Consider the following 18,981-nt stretch of genomic DNA (forward strand, 5'->3'; position numbering starts at 1 on the left):
TCGGTTTTAAAAGCACAGCATTTAATATTCATAATGAGTCTGTCGGCTCTTCTTTCCAGGACGACCGCGTACCGGTTCAAAAATAGCACATTATATTATTCCATTCTAGCTTCCATTTTTTTATCTACAGCTTTTCATCTGCTTGACACAGAACAAAGACGAGGACAGACGGAGACAGACGCAGTACACATCCATACAACAACAAAGTAAAATACAAGACACACAATGTATATTAATATTTACAAGATGATTTAGGTTCATTTACAAGCATTTTTTTTAACAAGGTCAGCTGAACATTTAGGACCTGGGGGCTGGTGCACTCTTAATCGCTTCACAGAAGTCATGGAGGGAGTACAGGAGTGCTCACTTCAGTACTTTTCCTGTGCACTCATCAATAATGCAGACTGACTGCTGAGAGCAGCTCGAGTGCAGTGAAGTACTGAAGGTGGGATGAAGCCATAAAAAACAAAGGGACTCAAACACTGACTGTACCAAATCAATTTACTTAGTAAAATACTGAACAATAAAGGTCCACTGTGCTCATATAGAGGGTTATCAGGACGTGCTTTGACTCTGACGGACTGCCTAGACTCTTCCAGCCTTCTCGTCCAGGATTCGTAGCTGAGCTTACAAAAGCTTTATATTTACTGAGTGGGTACAAATTAATATGAATATATAATATAACTTAATATGAATGTCTATTTATTAAAAATATGATGACATACTCAGATGTCCACATACTTTTGGCAGAATAGTGTAAAAAAAAAGAAAAGAATAGAACCACCTTAAATATAATCATGGCTGTATTAATTCAATACAAAATAGTCCTACAGTCGGTCGTAAATGAAAACAAAAAAAAATCATTTATTAATTTAATTGATTTCTACTCAAATTTCAACCTGGTCAGGGTCAATGTGAGTCCAGCACCGAACAGGAAACACTGGGCGGAAGGCAGGAATGAACCCTGGACACTGAGCACCAGTGAAGGAAATATCCCCTTAAGAAACACACACATGCATACATACACTATATGTCCAAAAGTATCTGGACAGCTGACCATGAGCTTGTTGGACATTCAGTGTCAAAATAAAATACTCACTCACTCACTGTCTTAACCGCTTAATCAATTAAGGTCACGGGGGGGGTGGGGGGGGTGTTTGAGCATATCCCAGCTTTTCAATTGGAGCAAGGCACACAGTAACACCCTGGACGGGGCGCAAGTCCATCGCAGGGCAGACACACACACACACACATTCACCTATAGGGCAATTTAGTGTCTCCAATTAACCTGACTGCATGTTTTTGGATTGTAGGAGGAAACCGACGCAGACACGGAGAGAACATGCAAACTCCGCACAGAAAGGACTCGGACCGCCCCGCCTGGAAATCAAAACCCTGGACCTTCTTGCTGTGAGGCGACAGTGCTACCCACCTAGCCACCGTGCCGCCCAAAATCAAATAGTATTACCATAAAGTAACAGAAATCTCATTTCAATTTATTTACACCAAATGCTGGGGGCCAGTTGTACCAAAAAAAAATTTAATAAATAAAACGGGCCCAAGACTTCAAGGACTTCAGCCGCATCCCCTCAGACACAGCCAATCGTGTCTGTCTAGACACCCAACCCGGATCTGAGCGTGATATTAAATTGTTAATGCTTGTGTTCAAAAACAGATCAGAGATGCGAGTCTAGTCTAGTCAGCGTTTAAAAGCAAATGCAGAAATCTAATCAGCTTTACTTATTCACCATGTGCAATCCTGGTAGCAGCACTCAGACAGGTCTGACTTCCTTGGAACATGATCCTTTTTTGGGTGAGATTCAGACTTTGTTGTATCCAGCTGGCAGACAGCTAGTAGTCTGGGTGGAGTACACAAGTAATGTGCTGGTTCAAACTCTCCAACATCAACAAACTCATAAACAACAACAAAAAATCCTATTATTATAAATACGTCTATACAAACTGTTTGCTTTACGATGAGCTGTGTTCATATTTCAGTCTAAATCTGAAGTGTGAGACTTTAAAATCGTGTAATATTTAATGACACAAGGTCAGATACTTACAGAAGTGCAGATCGCTTAAAAACAAAGTTGCAGATATAAAATTCTGGAAAAGGTAAAAAAAAAAGCACCCTCCTGTGGTCCAAAGGGGTATTACTACAGCAAAAACATGCCAGTTTTACCAAAATTAAAGCTGCTATTGTTTTTTATTTTATTTTATTGCTTCACCTTAATCAAAAGGACCAAATGTTCCTGGGGAATACAGTGAAGCTCTCTGGGAAATGATACTCCATACTGATGCAAATGCTATCTATGTATCTGCAGAGCATCCTTAAAATCCAGAACTAGGGATATCCGAGGCGTGAGCAGTCCTGCCTCTCTTTTATTGACCTGTAATCGGTCCACAGTCAGTGGGAATCGTGTTACACTCTGTCCGACTGCTGAACTGCAGGAAGCGCGGCCTCGAGGGTCGACATCCATTAAGCAATTTAACCAGGTGACTCCAGAACGTCCAGTGTGTTCCTGTCTGGCAGGAGGCACCAAGGTTCGTTTATCGTTTAGTGCTTTAAATATCTCCCCGGCACTTACACGCAGAGGTTTCGGTTGCCGTTATGGGTCTTTATGCATATTTTATATGTTATTTTAAGTGCTGCTTTGTGAGTTATGTCCGAAGTGCCGGTTTGTCGTGTCTCAGATTCATCTGCATCACTGGCACTGGATTTGTACCGCAAAGCGAATCTATATTGGCGCTGTGTGTCAGTATTCCGGCGAAAAAGCAGCAGAATGGCACTACGGATGCACTAAAGAAGGACGTCCCATACTGACAGACCCCTTAGTAACCAAACACAATGTGGGTTTTGGCATGTATGGTAGAAGCTTGCACAGATTTGCACAGGTTTCACTCTCCCAACTGCATTACATAGTTGACTGGAAAGGTTCCAGTTCTGGACGGCTTCCCCTCCACGTGTCCCACCTGAAAATCGACACAATGGAATCAGGTTTGGATGGTTTGGACACGCAGTTCACAGAAGGTTGTGTGTGTGTGTGTGTGTGTGTGTGTGTACTTACCCACCAGTGTGGATCATCAGCAGCAGTCACAATGATAATATCATCCTTACAGAAAGCTAGCTGGTCTGAGCTCACACCCAGACAGTCCACGAGGGCACGAACCTTCTTCGAGCGAGGCCGCGCGCTCTGACACACACACACACACATCTTAACTTCATGTTACACACTAAGCAAACATAAATTCTGCATGTATTAATCTGACTTTATTTACCACCATGGCGTTCTTGCGTGACCGGGGTGGCGGCAGTATAACAGGCACCGGGGCGTTAGCATTAGCGGTGGTTTTGGCAGCGCCGTTGTTGGTCAGACTGCAGTAGAGCTCCTCCACGCTGCCTCCAGAGCTCGGAGAACCCGATACGCACTTGGCCTGTCCGCCGCCGCTGCTCGTCCGCCGGTACGAGGTCGTCTTCTCAGAGCTACACACACGATAAAGAGGGCGTTTTAAAATGCACAGGAAATTGTACTGAAATTAGTCCAACATACAGTGTCGATCATTTAGAATACGTAATTTAGGGGTGCTTAGGTGGCACAGGGTAAACAGCTCACTACTGCTGAGATTCGAACCTGGATCTCAGTGGTAGTGGGTTAGCTATTGATCGGTTGAGCGTCTACTTACAGACATGATTGGCTATATTGGGGCTGGTTGTGCCTGAAGCCACACAGTGAATTTGCACCTTGTCTGGGATGTGTTACTGGGTGAACCGGATCCACCATGACCCTGACCAGTATACATACTGTATATGATACATTTAGGACACTTGGGTGGTGCTTCGGTAAAATCTAGGCTTGCACAATCCCCACTCTGGCTAAAAAGGGACTCAGACTAGCACCCACACTCTCACACAAATTTTATAAAATGAAATGGGGGAGGGGGGGACAATACTGGAGCTGACATGCTTGAACTCAAAATAAAAAAAAATCAAAATCAAAACTCAGTTTTTATATCTCTTCAGGTCTCTGTAGTTGATCTCCAAACCTTTACGAAGCAAACACATGAGTAATGAAGCAGCTCTTACACCACGGGTCCGATGGAGTGCTGCGACGCTGACGAGCTTCCCTCCCAGACGACCGTCTGTCGCTTCAGCACTCCGCTGCGGGGCGAGCAGGGGGGGTGTGACCCCGCCACCTCTCTCAAGGGCGACGGCGGACTGTTTCTGTAAGAACCCGCCGAGGAACTGGAGCTGTGGCGGGAAATGGGGTGAGACTCTTTTGGCGTGGTGCTGATTTGGGGGTCTGAACGACCTGGAACAGGATAAAATGGACAAGATGGATGAGAAGATCCGATTTTGGAATGCCAAGCAAAACGTTCCAGCTTCGGTTCCACAGTGATATCGGCTTCTGGGCCATTCCGCCATATCCACGGAGGAGATTATATGTATAAATGTATATAAAAATTAACTTTGAAATACATTTTTTAATTGAGCAAAGTGTCCTGCACATTGATCTAATCTCAAATTTAGGATTTAAAATTTAAAACGTTAATTAAAAACTCCCAATAACACTGAAAAATGTCTCACTAACCCCCTACCTGAACCAGTCCAAAAGATCATCGTATATTACAGAGACAGCGGGAAGAGACCCTCTCCGACTTTCCCTCCCTAAGACGTGATTGGCTATGACTAAGGGGAAGGGATGGCCGAGGCCCCGGGACAGATTGACATCCTGTCTGGGGTGTGTTACAGGATTCCACCCAGTGATTCCAAAGAAACCCTGACCAGGATGAAGTGATGATGAAACATAAAACAATAACATTAGGTAAAAGCTACTGGTAACTACGGTTATGACAACATCATCCGCAAAAAAAGCCCGGCTAACTAAGCCACTAATATTTAGGTGCAAAGCTTTATTAATAAGGAAATTAAAGCGTTGTTGTAGTGTAGTTCCGAATGTAAACAGCACACACACCTAACGTCTGCTTTGCAATAGTCGTAAACCCTAACCCCCACCGCTCATGCTGCCAAGTGACCAGCAACTATCTGAGATCTGAGAAAGCCCACTAGGGCCCAAGAAACAACTATTCACCCAACATGAGGCACTGCCCGTGTGAATGTGGGGTAAAATAGGTCAGGTGTGTTCTTTACCTCTTTGCATTGCTTTAGCAGGAAGAGGGGGAGGCGTGTGGCTGCCAGACTGCGAGTTCCGGTAAATGATATCCACGTTCTGGTAATGTTTGTTAGCGTTGCTGGTGTTGCAGCTCTTCCCGCTGCAGTCATTAGAGAGTAAAGGAGAGCGCGGGATCCTGGGCTGACCGACCTACACGAATAAATGAGAGGACACAAAACTCAGGATTAGAAAATACACATTACAGTTGAGAAACTGGATCATTTTATGGTAAGTTTACGACATGCTAACTGATATCAGGTTTGAACTTCATTGCTTACACTTGTAATGCTACTTTAAATTAATGAAACCAGTGTAGGACGGTGTCCTTTCCTAAAACTCTCTAAAACGTTTTGAAAGTGTATGCTCTATGGGTCTGTCCGAAAACCTAGTGATCTCTCTACATAGGTGCATTTTACGTAATTCTACACTCCAGAGAGGAGGGCATGTCTAAATTCTCAGATACATTAAAATGCTCCTACTAAGGCGCCTTAATTCTAAATGATAATCTGACTGAATAACAAGGGAGCATCTCATTAAAATCCTCTTTAGGTAGGCAGTAGGCAGCAAGGCAGCTTACTAGGTTTTTAGACAGAACCATTATTTGCTTTACCCCTCTGACATGTTCCATGTGACTCACAACCCGTCCCTGCCCCACTCACACAGGCACAGGAACAAACCCGTTCGACCTTCCCTCCCCTAAAACAAGGATCAATGTGTGTTTGTGTGGGTGACCAGCAATGAAATTCATGCCGTTCCAGAGGCTCAGGGCAGCTCTCACCAACAAGCTCTGACAATAAAGGTATTCGTGTTCGTATTTAATCAGCCGTCCGTCGTTACGGTGTTTAGATTTGACTGGGTTCCTACCCTCTCGTCCAGGTCGTCCTCGCTGTCGTACAGGAGCTCCTGCGGCGTCTCCCACGTGTACTCCACATGGATCTGAGAGTTGAACTTCCCACTGTGAGCCAGCTCCAGCTGAAAACACAAAACACATGCGCACACACACACACATCTGTATTACAGACCCAGTTGCAAAAAAGTTGGGACGGTAGGAAAAACAGCACAAAGAAGATTGTACACCATTATTTCTAAACAAATGTCTCTAACACACTCCGAAAATGTTTGGACGAAGGCAGTGCAGGACCTGAAAATATGTTGAATCATAAAATAACTGGAACGGTGAGGGTGGAAGGAGAAGTAATCGGTCGTGTCTGGATTTAGTCTGATTTCCACCTTTTTGGAGGCTCAAAGAAGCTTTAAGGGGAAGAAGATTTTCATGTGATGATGTAAAAGCAGCGGGTCCTTTCTGTATGGAGTTTGCATGTTCTCCCCGTGTCCGTGTGGGTTTCCTTCGGGAGCTCCGGTTTCCTCTCACAGTACAAAAACATGCAGTCAGGTTAATTGGAGACACTGAATTGCCCTATAGGTGAATGGGTGTATGTACAGTGTATCACAAAAGTGAGTACACCCCTCACATTTCTGCAGATATTTAAGTATATCTTTTCATGGGACAACACTGACAAAATGACACTTTGACACAATGAAAAGTAGTCTGTGTGCAGCTTATATAACAGTGTAAATTTATTCTTCCCTAAAAATAACTCAATATACAGCCATTAATGTCTAAACCACCGGCAACAAAAGTGAGTACACCCCTAAGAGACTACACCCCTAAATGTCCAAATTGAGCACTGCTTGTCATTTTCCCTCCAAAATGTCATGTGACTCGTTAGTGTTACTAGGTCTCAGGTGTGCATAGGGAGCAGGTGTGTTCAATTTAGTAGTACAGCTCTCACACTCTCTCATACTGGTCACTGAAAGTTCCAACATGGCACCTCATGGCAAAGAACTCTCTGAGGATCTTAAAAGACGAATTGTTGCGCTACATGAAGATGGCCAAGGCTACAAGAAGATTGCCAACACCCTGAAACTGAGCTGCAGCACAGTGGCCAAGATCATCCAGCGTTTTAAAGAGCAGGGTCCACTCAGAACAGACCTCGCGTTGGTCGTCCAAAGAAGCTGAGTGCACGTGCTCAGCGTCACATCCAACTGCTGTCTTTGAAAGATAGGCGCAGGAGTGCTGTCAGCATTGCTGCAGAGATTGAAAAGGTGGGGGGTCAGCCTGTCAGTGCTCAGACCATACGCCGCACACTACATCAAATTGGTCTGCATGGCTGTCACCCCAGAAGGAAGCCTCTTCTGAAGTCTCTACACAAGAAAGCCCGCAAACAGTTTGCTGAAGACATGTCAACAAAGGACATGGATTACTGGAACCATGTCCTATGGTCTGATGAGACCAAGATTAATTTGTTTGGTTCAGATGGTCTCAAGCATGTGTGGCGGCAATCAGGTGAGGAGTACAAAGATAAGTGTGTCATGCCTACAGTCAAGCATGGTGGTGGGAATGCCATGGTCTGGGGCTGCATGAGTGCAGCAGGTGTTGGGGAGTTACATTTCATTGAGGGACACATGAACTCCAATATGTACTGTGAAATACTGAAGCAGAGCATGATCCCCTCCCTCCGGAAACTGGGTCGCAGGGCAGTGTTCCAGCATGATAATGACCCCAAACACACCTCTAAGACGACCACTGCTTTATTGAAGAGGCTGAGGGTAAAGGTGATGGACTGGCCAAGCATGTCTCCAGACCTAAACCCAATAGAACATCTTTGGGGCATCCTCAAGCGGAAGGTGGAGGAGCGCAAAGTCTCGAATATCCGCCAGCTCCGTGATGTCGTCATGGAGGAGTGGAAAAGCATTCCAGTGGCAACCTGTGAAGCTCTGGTAAACTCCATGCCCAGGAGAGTTAAGGCAGTTCTGGGAAATAATGGTGGCCACCCAAAATATTGACACTTCAGGAACTTTCACTAAGGGGTGTACTCACTTTTGTTGCCGGTGGTTTAGACATAAATGGCTGTATATTGAGTTATTTTGAGGGAAGAATAAATTTACACTGTTATATAAGCTGCACACAGACTACTTTTCATTGTGTCAGAGTGTCATTTTGTCAGTGTTGTCCCATGAAAAGATATACTTAAATATCTGCAGAAATGTGAGGGGTGTACTCACTTTTGTGATACACTGTATGTGTGTGTATAAGTGTGTGTGTGTGTCAATATGTCTGTCCTGCAATGGACTGGCGCCCCGTCCAGGGTGTTACAGTGTGCCTTGCGCCCATTGAAGATCTGGGATAAGCGGTTAAGTGTTAAGTGGTGAGTGTTTTGAATTGCTTTAAATTAAATAAAGGCCTGTATTTAGTTACACTTTCCCTAGTGTCGTAACTTTTTGGAAACCAAACACTATGAAAACAAACAGAAACTGAATACAAAAGCAGCACTGAAAGGAAAAGTTAATGAGATAAACGACCGTTCCGGACAGAAGAGGTCAGTTATACAGCTGTGGTACGCTGCGTCTCACGCTTCATGGGTCCGGCACTGAGAGGGCAGTCTGAGGACATCATGACAGTGAGATGTTTACCAAGCAGCAGGTGGTCAGTCTGCTAAAGCCTTGATTTGAGTTGTTTTTTACACGTGGGTCACAGACCTTTTTATGTAATTAAACGCAATTCTTTATGTGTACATACACACACACGTGTGCAGTACAGCCTTAGAGATACAGTATGTGCTCTCTAGGTGGAGTGTGTTTGCTGTACGTGGTGTGTATTTTTAGATCAAGCTCACCAGTTCTACACAGTGCGAGTGTTGAAGTCTCTTTGCGATGTCCAGCACCGTCTCTCCAGCCACGTTTCCTGCAACAGAGTGAAACAGTTCAGACGATCAAATCGAAATTTTGTCAGCAGCTTTGAGGTTTAGTGGGTTTATTTATACACACAAGGTTTCTTTCTGTACCAGCTTTCCTCAATGTACTGATTTATGGTGAAAAAAAAAAATTAGTGAAATACCTGAGACTGATTATGTGTAGAAAATAGTTTTAATCTGATCTGCAGAGAAGGATCGGACTGACAAAGTCTTACATAGTGACTGGTGAATGTGATAAGAAGGAAATAAAATAATCAGCCTTTATACTTCAATCAGTGAGCTTGCAGGGCATAGGAATTGGTCTAAACTAGCTAGAACTGGGTTTTGGACGTCATACAATGCAAATGATGCACTTACGCCTTTCCAGTACCATTTCATTGTAGCAGTATTCTTGTGATATTGGAATATGACTACTGGCAATCATAACTTAAGCATATCTACATTTTCTAAGTAGTAATTGATGATGTATTAATACTTCTAGTGTAATTTAACACTTTTCTCCCACACATTCTAAACAAATGAACAGGAATTTGAAAACTATGGCTGAAAATAGATCCTACACTCCACCAGCATTTCAGTTTGCAATTTATTTATCAGTAATGCAGACTTAACATGGTGGGTAGCACTGTCGCCTCACCGTGTTTCCTCCCACAGTCCAAAGACATGCAGTCAGGATAATTGGAGACACTGAATTGCCCTATAGGTGAATGGGTGTGTGTGTATGTGTGTCTGCCCTGCGATGGACTGGCACCCCGTCCAGGGTGTGACTGTGTGCCTTGCGCCCACCCCGCACAACCCTGGTTGGATAAGCGGTTAAGAAAGTGAGTGAGTGAGTGAGCAAGAGTTTAATTAGTATTGCATGTCATTGCATGTTATATTTTCTACTTCTATTTTCCACCCAATGTGGTCGTATCTAACTTGCAGCCTCGCTCCAGGCATAACAGTTACCTGTCTGTAACGCGGCCTTCCCTTTGAGCAGCAGTTTTAAACACTCGGGTTTATTGAACGTTGCACAGTAATGAAGAGCCGTGTTTCCTTCAACCGTCTTCTTCTCCAGACACCCACTGTGTGGAACACACATATATATAAACACATAGAAGCAATGAGTGTGTCTGGTAATATGATACATGCATCATAGGTATCATGGGTCATTTATTAATTCACTCAAATATTAAGACTAAACTCCACTGCGCACTCTGGCGACCTCTGCTGCCCGAAGCTCCTGACCACTCATCACTCACGTACGCCTCTTGTAAAAATGTAATCGTTTCAGCACGTTGTATAGCAAACAGAATGCAGTTTGAGACACAGTACTTCAGCCTGATGACTGAAGCAGCGTCCCTCCCTTCCTCCATATGCAACCAAATATTATGTATATTATGTATGTTCCTTTTTTGTATTTCGTATTTTTTGTGCCTCTTATTCATCAGCCTGTCCCAGCAACTAGAGACCCCGATCTGACCTTCTCTCCCTCAAATGCAGCCAAGTGTGTTTGTGTGGACACAGTTGACACAGTTGTAGCCTAGTGGTTAAGGTACTGGACTAGTAATCGAAAGGTCGCTGGTTCAAGCCCCACCACTGCCAGGCTGCCACTGTTGGGTCCTTGAGCAGGGCCCTTAACCCTCAATTGCTTAGACAATGTACTGTCACAGTACTGTAATCGCTTTGGATAAAAGCGTCTGCTCTACTGTATATGAAAGACTGTTCAAACGAATCATTATCAACATAAACGACCCGAATCGAATCACAGAACTGTATTCTTGGTTATCTTTAAGGAACAGACATTAAGGTAAACAAATGCACGCAGTAAATCACATTTACCTTAGCTATTTAAAATAACAGCATTGACTGCACTTTTTAATGGACTAATTATTAGTGGCCCTAATATTCAGCATGTCACCCAGGCACCCGTTGTATATGTATCTCATTATTTCTGCATGTTTCCTGGTTATATTGCACTTCGTATCCACCAAAGACACCTACGATCAATTTTGTCAATCACCTTTAGAGTTCCTGTACTTGCCCGATCTGCTGCGTCTCCTTGCTTATGCTAGTAAGATTTTGGGTTGCAACTTGTCAATGAACCGAGAGATTTAGTTACACCCAGTTGCTCCCATTGCTATCTGAAATATTTCTCTCTTTTTATCTCTCTCCTAGCCACCTTCGCATCCACACCAGCATAAATAAATGGCATACTCGTGTATGGTGACTCGATTTTCTGTACTCAGTGTAGGTGCTCTGGTTAAAAACAGCACCTCACACAGCCAAACTCACCAGTTCTGAGTCAGGAAATCGACCAGTGGCAGGGAACTCTTTTCAGCCGAACGTACGGCCACGTGCAGAGCCGTCTCCTTCAGATCCTGGGAATCGGAGAAGAGGATCAGCACATAGATTACAGCGGTGAAAAGACCAGCGCTGTCTGTTTTTATGTGCTCAATAATCATTCAAGTGCAATAATGGATTTAAATCCAGCACACACACACACACACACACACACACAAAAGCCCGGGATTACAAAGCCCATGTACAGAGAGGCTGAAACTGATCCAGCTACAGATAAAAGACTAAACGGAAACGTGGAATTACAGAAGACGGAGAATAACAGGAAGGGAAGTGAGCAATGTAACGTCTGGTTTTAATGAGTGACTCGAGTAAAAGGAAGCTTACAGAGACGTGGAGACGTTATTCAAATTGTAAACACACGCCGGATTAAATTTGTGCAGAAACTCTCCCCCTCACTTCATCTCCATAAGAATGACGTTATTTCTGAAACATTTTGAAACCTTCATTTGCCATATACACTGATCAGCCATAACATTAAAACCACCTCTGTCCATTTCATCAGCTCCACTTACCATATAGAAGCACTTTGTAGTTCTACAATTACTGACTGTAGTCCATCTGTTTCTCTGCATGCTTTGTTAGCCCCCTTTCATGCTGTTCTTCAATGGTCAGGATCCCCACAGGACCACCACAGAGCAGGTATTATTTAGGTGGTGGATCATTCTCAGCACTGCAGTGACACTGACATGGTGGTGGTGTGTTAGTGTGTGTTGTGCTGGTGTGAGTGGATCAGACACAGAAGCGCTGATGGAGTTTTTAAACACCTCAGTGTCACTGCTGGACTGAGAATAGTCCACCAACCAAAAATATATCCAGCCAACAGCGCCCCATGGGCAGGGTCCTGTGACCACTGATGAAGGTCTAGAAGATGACCGACTCATCAGCATCCGCAATAGATGAGCGATCGTCTCTGATTTTACATCTACAAGGTGGACCGACTAGGTAGGAGTGTCTAACAGAGTGGACAGTGAGAGGACATGGCGTTTAAAAACTCCATCAGCGCTGCTGTGACTGATCCACTCATACCTGCACAACACACACTAACACACCACCACCATGTCAGTGTCACTGCAGTGCTGAGAATGATCCACCATCTAAATAATACCTGCTCTGTGGTGGTCCTGTGGGGGTCCTGACCATTGAAGAACAGCATGAAAGGGGGATAACAAAGCATGCAGAGAAACAGATGGACTGCAGTCAGTAATTGTAGAACTACAAAGTCCTTCTATATGGTAAGTGGAGCTGATCAAATGGACAGTGAGTGTAGAAACATGGAGGCTGTTTTAATGTTATGTCCCTATCGCAATCCCATGTTTCCTAATCGTGGAATCAATTGTCGTGGCTGTTTTATATCTTTTAATTCACCCTTCCCGTTTCTCTATTTCTCTGCGCCGTTACCTTCTGATCCGGTACGGCGACCGGTTTGGAAAGGTCCTCGCCCTCTGCGTAGAGCTGCAGGAGGGACACCAGGTCTCTGGATTTCACCGCCTCGTAGACTCGCAGCGGCTCCGAACGCGCTTTGGGTAACACGTAGCGCCTCTCCACGTACTTTGCCGTGATGTACTCCTTCCTCGCATTCCTAACGCACATCAACACGGCAGGGTAAATAATAATAGTGCGTCTAGATAATCTGCCTTATAAGTTCGATGTCTTATTAGAATCCTCTCTACTGAGGCAGTTGCCCAGGTAGGCAGCAAGGCAGCAAGGCAGCTCAACCTACGGATTCCCACAGTATGTTTTGAAGTCTTACATGTCGCTCTGCGGTAGAGGTTTTAGCGAGTCGTCCCGAAGGTTGGCCTCCATGACATCGTTGAACTTTCTGTTGCCGATGCTCACTGCCAGCTGTGGGAAAACAAGCGGGAATCAAAACCAGATGCAGACAGACGGACCGAACACACACACACACACACACACGTCTCATTCACAGAACGTGAAGCTTTTGGTCAGTGTAACAAATGGTCAGTGTAGCGGGGTTGGAAAAGCAACCGTTCCTCATTTACCTTCTGAGAACTATGAGGTGTTTATTCACAGTGTGCTGCTGACCGTAGCAGGTCTGCAGTGTTTGGTGTGTGTGTGTGTGTGTGCGTGTGTGTGTTTACCAGGAGCTCGGAGGTACTGAGCATGTCGAGGGTGAGAGACTGTATGCGAGAGTAGTGAACGCCGAGCTCACGATGAATCCCAGAACATTCGATGCAGGTGAGGATGCCCAGATTTGTAGAAAGCCAAGTGGGTTCTGCAGAGGAGACAAAGAAGTTCATAGATCAGACTGAACAGACCAATCATGATGTTCACTACCAGGGCCTGAGAGAAGATCACAAATAGTCCGGTCCACACCTAGCATTTTGCTGTGGACCAGAAATCAGTACCTGAAACCACAAACCACCCATCCAAACAAACCAAACTCAGGGTCCAAATGAAATCAGGGCCAAAACAAAAGAGCAAACTAAACTGTTTTGATTTTGAGTCATTCTGAAGGAACGTAGGGAGTAAAATAATGAAGAAATACAGTATTGTAATAATGGACTTTTTCACAGTGTAGACGTGACTCGTACCCGGAGCACCACAGTCGCAGCAGGCCTCGTTTCCTGGAAGATTTCTCAGGCCTGCGATCACATTACGGGCCAGATCCTGCAGTCCGCTGCCCGGGTACTGGAGCTGATCTCCTCCTAGAGCCGTGTTTAAAGCGGCCTCCTTACTGTTCTGCAGTACAGACACCCAGCTAGAGAGAGAAGAAGAGAAATGTGAGAGAGATGGCAGAATTCAGCGATTATTGGACAGTTGGTTCTTTAAGTGTTGAATCATTTTATCATATTGTGCTACGTGAAATTTAGCAGACTTTTATCTAAAGTGACTTACACTTGGGACCGAATCTAATAAAAGCAACTAAAAGTTAAGGGCCTTGCTCAAGAGTCCACCTGGCAGTGGTGGGGCTTAAATTAGCAACTTTTCGATTACTAGTTCAGTACCTACACTGCTGAGCTGGGAGTGACTTTCAATAAAAAAAATCTTACAATTGGCAACATATATACATATAACATATATACATTATGACCACCCTCCTAATATTGTGTTGGTCCCCGTTTTGCTGCCAAAACAGCCCTGACCCGTTGAGGCATGGACTCCACACGTGCATCAATGAGCCTTGGCCGCCCATGACCCTGTCGCCAGTTTACCACTGTTCCTTCCTTGGACCACTTTTGATAGATATTGACCACTGCAGACTGGGAACACCCCACAAGAGCTGCAGTTTTGGAGATGCTCTTGTCAAACTCGCTCATGCTCGCCCATTTTTCCTGCTTCTGACATCAAGTTTGAGGATAAAATGTTCACTTGCTGCCTAATATATCCCCCCCACGAACAGGTGCCGTGATGAAGAGATAATCAGTGTTATTCACTTCACCTGTCAGTGCTCATAATGTTATGCCTCGTCGGTGTGTATAGCAGGCTGTCATTCAGACAGTGTGGATGTCTAACAATGATGACTAAACCAAATAACTACTATAAAAATAACTATTTTAACACCAGCACTGGGCACAGACAGGGCACAGGCGGCACTAGGCTGGTACAGACTGGGCTATAGTGGTGTGTTTTAATCAACAGTCTTAGCAACAAAATAGCAACATTTTATTTTAGTGATGATGTGTGGCATGTGCTGCAGACTGTAAGATCTTTTATTAATAATGCATGCTACAATTCAGACTCAATTTCTTCTTAGCCCTGCATTCACTGTGAAATTAGTCCAATTATCTTATGAGCTAAGTGGCAGTGGCAGTTAAGGTACAGGTCACTGGTTCAAGCCTCACCACTGCCAAATGGACCCTTGAGCGAGTGGACCCTGTATGCAGTGTGTGCAAGTGAAAACAACTTCTTTGTATACACTGAGATGTAAAAATAAATGCTAAAAATAATAATCATTTATTATTATTTACTATTATTATCCACCCAGTATTTTGCATTTAAGTGGAACCAGAAGGGAAATCAAAATTGTGTAAAGAATAAGAATAAAATTAAAGATAAGAGCCGTTTCAGGTGCACAATACAATGAAATCCTGTTTACAGAGGGGTGTGCAGTGAAAATAGGTGAGTTATGAATAAAGATGGGTTACTAATAGAGGTGGGCTGCGAATAGAGGTAGGTTATGAATAGAGGTGGGCTTCGATAACAGGTAGGTTTTGAATAGAGGTGGATTATGAAAACAGGTGGGCTATGAATAGAGGTGAGCTATAATAACAGGTAGGTTACAAATAGAGGTAGGTTTTGAAAAAAGGTGTTTTAGAACCTACCTCTATTCATAACCCACCTCTATTCATAACCCACCTCTATTAGTAACCCACCTGTATTCAAAGCCCACCTCTATTGGTAACCCACCTGTATTCAAAACCCACCTCTTTAGATAACCCACCTCTATTCAGAACCTACCTGTATTCAAAATCCACCTCTTTCGATAACCCACCTCTATTCATAATCCACCTCTATTAGTAACCCACCTGTATTTAAAACCCACCTCTATTGGTAACCCACCTGTTTTCAAAACCCACCTCTTTTGATAACCCACCTCTATTCAGAACCTACCTGTATTCAAAATCCACCTCTTTCGATAACCCACCTCTATTCATAATCCACCTATATTGGTAGCCCACCTCTTTTCATAACCCACCTCTATTTGTACCCCATTATAAAAATTGAAAAAAAGAATAAAATAAATAAATAAATTACAAAAATTTAAGTTAAAAACACTTCAAATAAGTCAGCTGATACAATTGCGCAACACATTAAAGAAACTAAATAATAATAAATAATAGAATAAAGGGATTTTTATTTATAGATGACAACTAAACGCTGAATGGAAAGGAATAAGATTATCTAGCCATAAAGGCATTCGTTAGTGGTCTTGTTAAAGAGTAGCTGTTTATGTATTAAAGTTCAGTAACATAGCTGCATGGTTACTGATGCATTTGTCAAACATTTAAACCTCTACCCCATACACACTGCCATGGTGCCACCAATGACATAGAATTACCCCCGTTCCTTCACCCCCGGACCAAGTACCCTTTTTTTTTTTTTTTTATCCAAAAAATGGTCATCCTATTTTAGAGAAAGTAGTCCTTACATCATACATTCCTGTTCATCCTCTGCCTGGAAGTGGTATGTGCGATTATCTGTGAGATAGAGGAGGAGAAATAAGACGGGTGTGAATATAATGAGCCAACTTGGGAAAAACAAGCAGGAAAGATAATGTAGGAAGAAATAACAAGCCTGGACAAGCCCATCTTAGAAACTGCTTTTGTTTAACCCACACCCAAGAACTGTGTTTACACTCACACTCACACACACACACACACACACACACAGTCAGACTTCTGTGATACACACTCATTGCAGGACACATGCCAACCAAAAGAAAAAGCACTTGGGCTTGAATGGTCTGAAGTGAAAGGGTTGTGAGTTCAACGTACGGGTCACAAGGTCAAAAGTCCTCCTCTCCTCTGGGTTGGGCCGAACCTGACATGTCAGGAGGTTGAGCTTCGCTGGAGGTCTGTTAATCTGGACGGCAGAACAAAAACACAATTACAAATACAGCTGCACAAACGTATGTATTTATTTATTTATTAGGATTTTGGTTACATTCATGACAAGTTTTTGACTGTCAAACACAGTCATGGACAATTTCGTATCTCCAGTTCACCTCACTTAAACGTCTTTGGACTGTGGGAGGAAACCGGAGCTCCTGGAGGAAACCCACTCAGACACGGGGAGCACATGCAAACTCTACACAGAAAGGACCTGGACCGCTCCACCTGGGAATCAAACCCAGGACCTTCTTGCTGTGAGGAGGTGCTACCCACCGAGCGTATGTAAACTTGAGTGTCTGTGACGTGTTGATTCTGTGTTCTGGCTTTAGCAACAGTGTTACAGCTACAATCTGCCAGTGTGTGTGTGTGTGTGTGTATGAAATATTACCGTGCTGTGAGAGATGGTCAGGCAGCCGTATTTAACTCCACACTTTCTCTTTTGCCAGACTTTCCTGATTCTGTAAAAAGCACATTAGAATAACGAACGAATCTCCAGCTCAGCATTTAGACACACGATAAAAACGAGTCGTTTCCCATGTCATGTGCAATTTGACGCCGCTCAATGTTCTAGGTTTGCATTCAACTATTAAGGTAGCTTTACTTTATTCTATCATTTAATATCATTTAATTAGAGTGTAATTTAATGACTGTCGTGAAATGTGGCACTTTTCAAGGTCCGTGAAATGAAGTATGTGGACACTCCTGCTTAAAAATAAGCTCAGATGTTTCAGTCACACCTATCGCTTAAATTAACACAAGGTTCATTAAAGATGTGATTTGATGAGCCGGGTGTGAAGGAGCTCCAGGGATCTCACAAGTGCTCAAATGCCCACAGACACACTCCAACCAGTGCACACTGTTATAATTGCAAATGGGTATTAAAGCTGATGGATTTAAAACAAGGTGTCTAACCAATTCATGGGATGGTGTCCACATACTTCTGGTCATATTGGTGACACCATAATAAACGTTCTTCCTCCACATCTGGATGGTATTTTCTCAAAAGCAAGTTACAGGAAGCTTTCAGCCCACACTGTTACCTTCCAACAGTTACTCAGCGGTCACACTTGATAGTCACTTGTGTTGCCGCAGCAACTCTAGCTGCGCTGTACGCCTGAAAACAATGTGGACACCACTTCTAGTAAGTGCGTTTGGCGATTTCGGAAACAAGCACCGCTAATCATGAGTAAGAATATGAAACCTGGAGTCATGCCATCCCCTTGTAAACAGGCAGGCTGGGGTGTTATGATGGGCTCAGTGTATTTTAGGAACCTGATAGCGATGGGTGTGGCTGAAATGCCAGGTTCGTTAAAGAAGAGAGGTGCGCTCGGGGGCTCGGCAGTCTAGCACTCTGGACGAATCTGAACCCTCAGTTTCACACTCAGTCACACGGTGTGTTATGTCTACGAGAATCAACTGCTAGTGACCACATGCGTCGGACAGCGTAGGTGCAAGTCTGCGTTGTATTGCGGACCTGGATACGACTGGACCTTGTGTCCACATACTTTTGGCCACTTATCATTTCTTTGTAAGCTATTTATTTTAGACAGTAGAGACCTGGCGGTAAAGATCCTGCTACACTGAAACTCACCCGTCGCTCTTCTTGAGCAGGAAGCCGGATTTTTCCGTGCCGTATTTCTTGTTGCCCTGCGGTTGGTGAATGCTGTACCCGTGACCCGAGTTCTTCCTGTTCAGGTACTCCTGCAAACAGATCACATATCATTTCTTCATCTTAACATTAACACAGTATCGTAGTATCTACGTGCCTGTGCACCTTCTTCTAAAATTTGGAAGGTGCTGGGATGGCGCAGGGGTAAGACACGCTCTCGAGTTTGAGCCTCGGCTGTGCTACCAGCAGGCCGGGCACCTATGCGGACAACGACTTGCTTGTCCGAGGGAGAGAGGGTCATAGGGATTCCTCAATGCTTGCCTTCCACTAGATGCTGTAAGGCTGGACAGGTGTCTACACAGACTTGCAATGGATTAGCAGCCCGTCCGGGACGTTCCTGCTTTACGTCCAGTGTTAACCAGTAAAACCAGACAGTGCTCCACACAGGGTTGCCAGAGGCACTAATTTTCCATAGAACTGGGTCACTAAACATACTGTATATTAAAACATAGTGTGGGTGTCGGACAGCA

The 18,981-nt window shown here is 44.1% G+C and overlaps 1 protein-coding gene across 2 annotated transcripts in view; it reads right to left on the reverse strand.

Moving 5' to 3' along the window:
* Positions 1-18,981, reverse strand: part of asap3 (ArfGAP with SH3 domain, ankyrin repeat and PH domain 3) — a 35,999-nt gene continuing 17,018 nt past the window's right edge. The window contains exons 10-26 of one of the 2 annotated variants that reach the window (XM_063006726.1): positions 18,434-18,543; positions 17,231-17,300; positions 16,726-16,813; positions 16,380-16,428; positions 13,822-13,988; positions 13,369-13,502; positions 13,020-13,111; positions 12,668-12,848; positions 11,201-11,286; positions 9,875-9,990; positions 8,849-8,916; positions 6,036-6,143; positions 5,150-5,321; positions 4,085-4,310; positions 3,280-3,484; positions 3,073-3,194; positions 1-2,973 (exon numbers count right to left, since the gene is read on the reverse strand). In XM_063006726.1, coding sequence (XP_062862796.1) covers positions 2,916-2,973; positions 3,073-3,194; positions 3,280-3,484; positions 4,085-4,310; positions 5,150-5,321; positions 6,036-6,143; positions 8,849-8,916; positions 9,875-9,990; positions 11,201-11,286; positions 12,668-12,848; positions 13,020-13,111; positions 13,369-13,502; positions 13,822-13,988; positions 16,380-16,428; positions 16,726-16,813; positions 17,231-17,300; positions 18,434-18,543 — 2,052 coding nt within the window. In that variant the 3' untranslated portion in view covers positions 1-2,915. Of the gene's footprint in view, positions 2,974-3,068; positions 3,195-3,279; positions 3,485-4,084; positions 4,311-5,149; positions 5,322-6,035; positions 6,144-8,848; positions 8,917-9,874; positions 9,991-11,200; positions 11,287-12,667; positions 12,849-13,019; positions 13,112-13,368; positions 13,503-13,821; positions 13,989-16,379; positions 16,429-16,725; positions 16,814-17,230; positions 17,301-18,433; positions 18,544-18,981 lie in introns of both variants that reach the window. The other variant, XM_063006725.1, reaches the window with a different exon arrangement.

This window comes from Trichomycterus rosablanca, chromosome 13, assembly GCF_030014385.1.
Source record: "Trichomycterus rosablanca isolate fTriRos1 chromosome 13, fTriRos1.hap1, whole genome shotgun sequence".
NCBI classification, from domain to species: domain Eukaryota; kingdom Metazoa; phylum Chordata; class Actinopteri; order Siluriformes; family Trichomycteridae; genus Trichomycterus; species Trichomycterus rosablanca.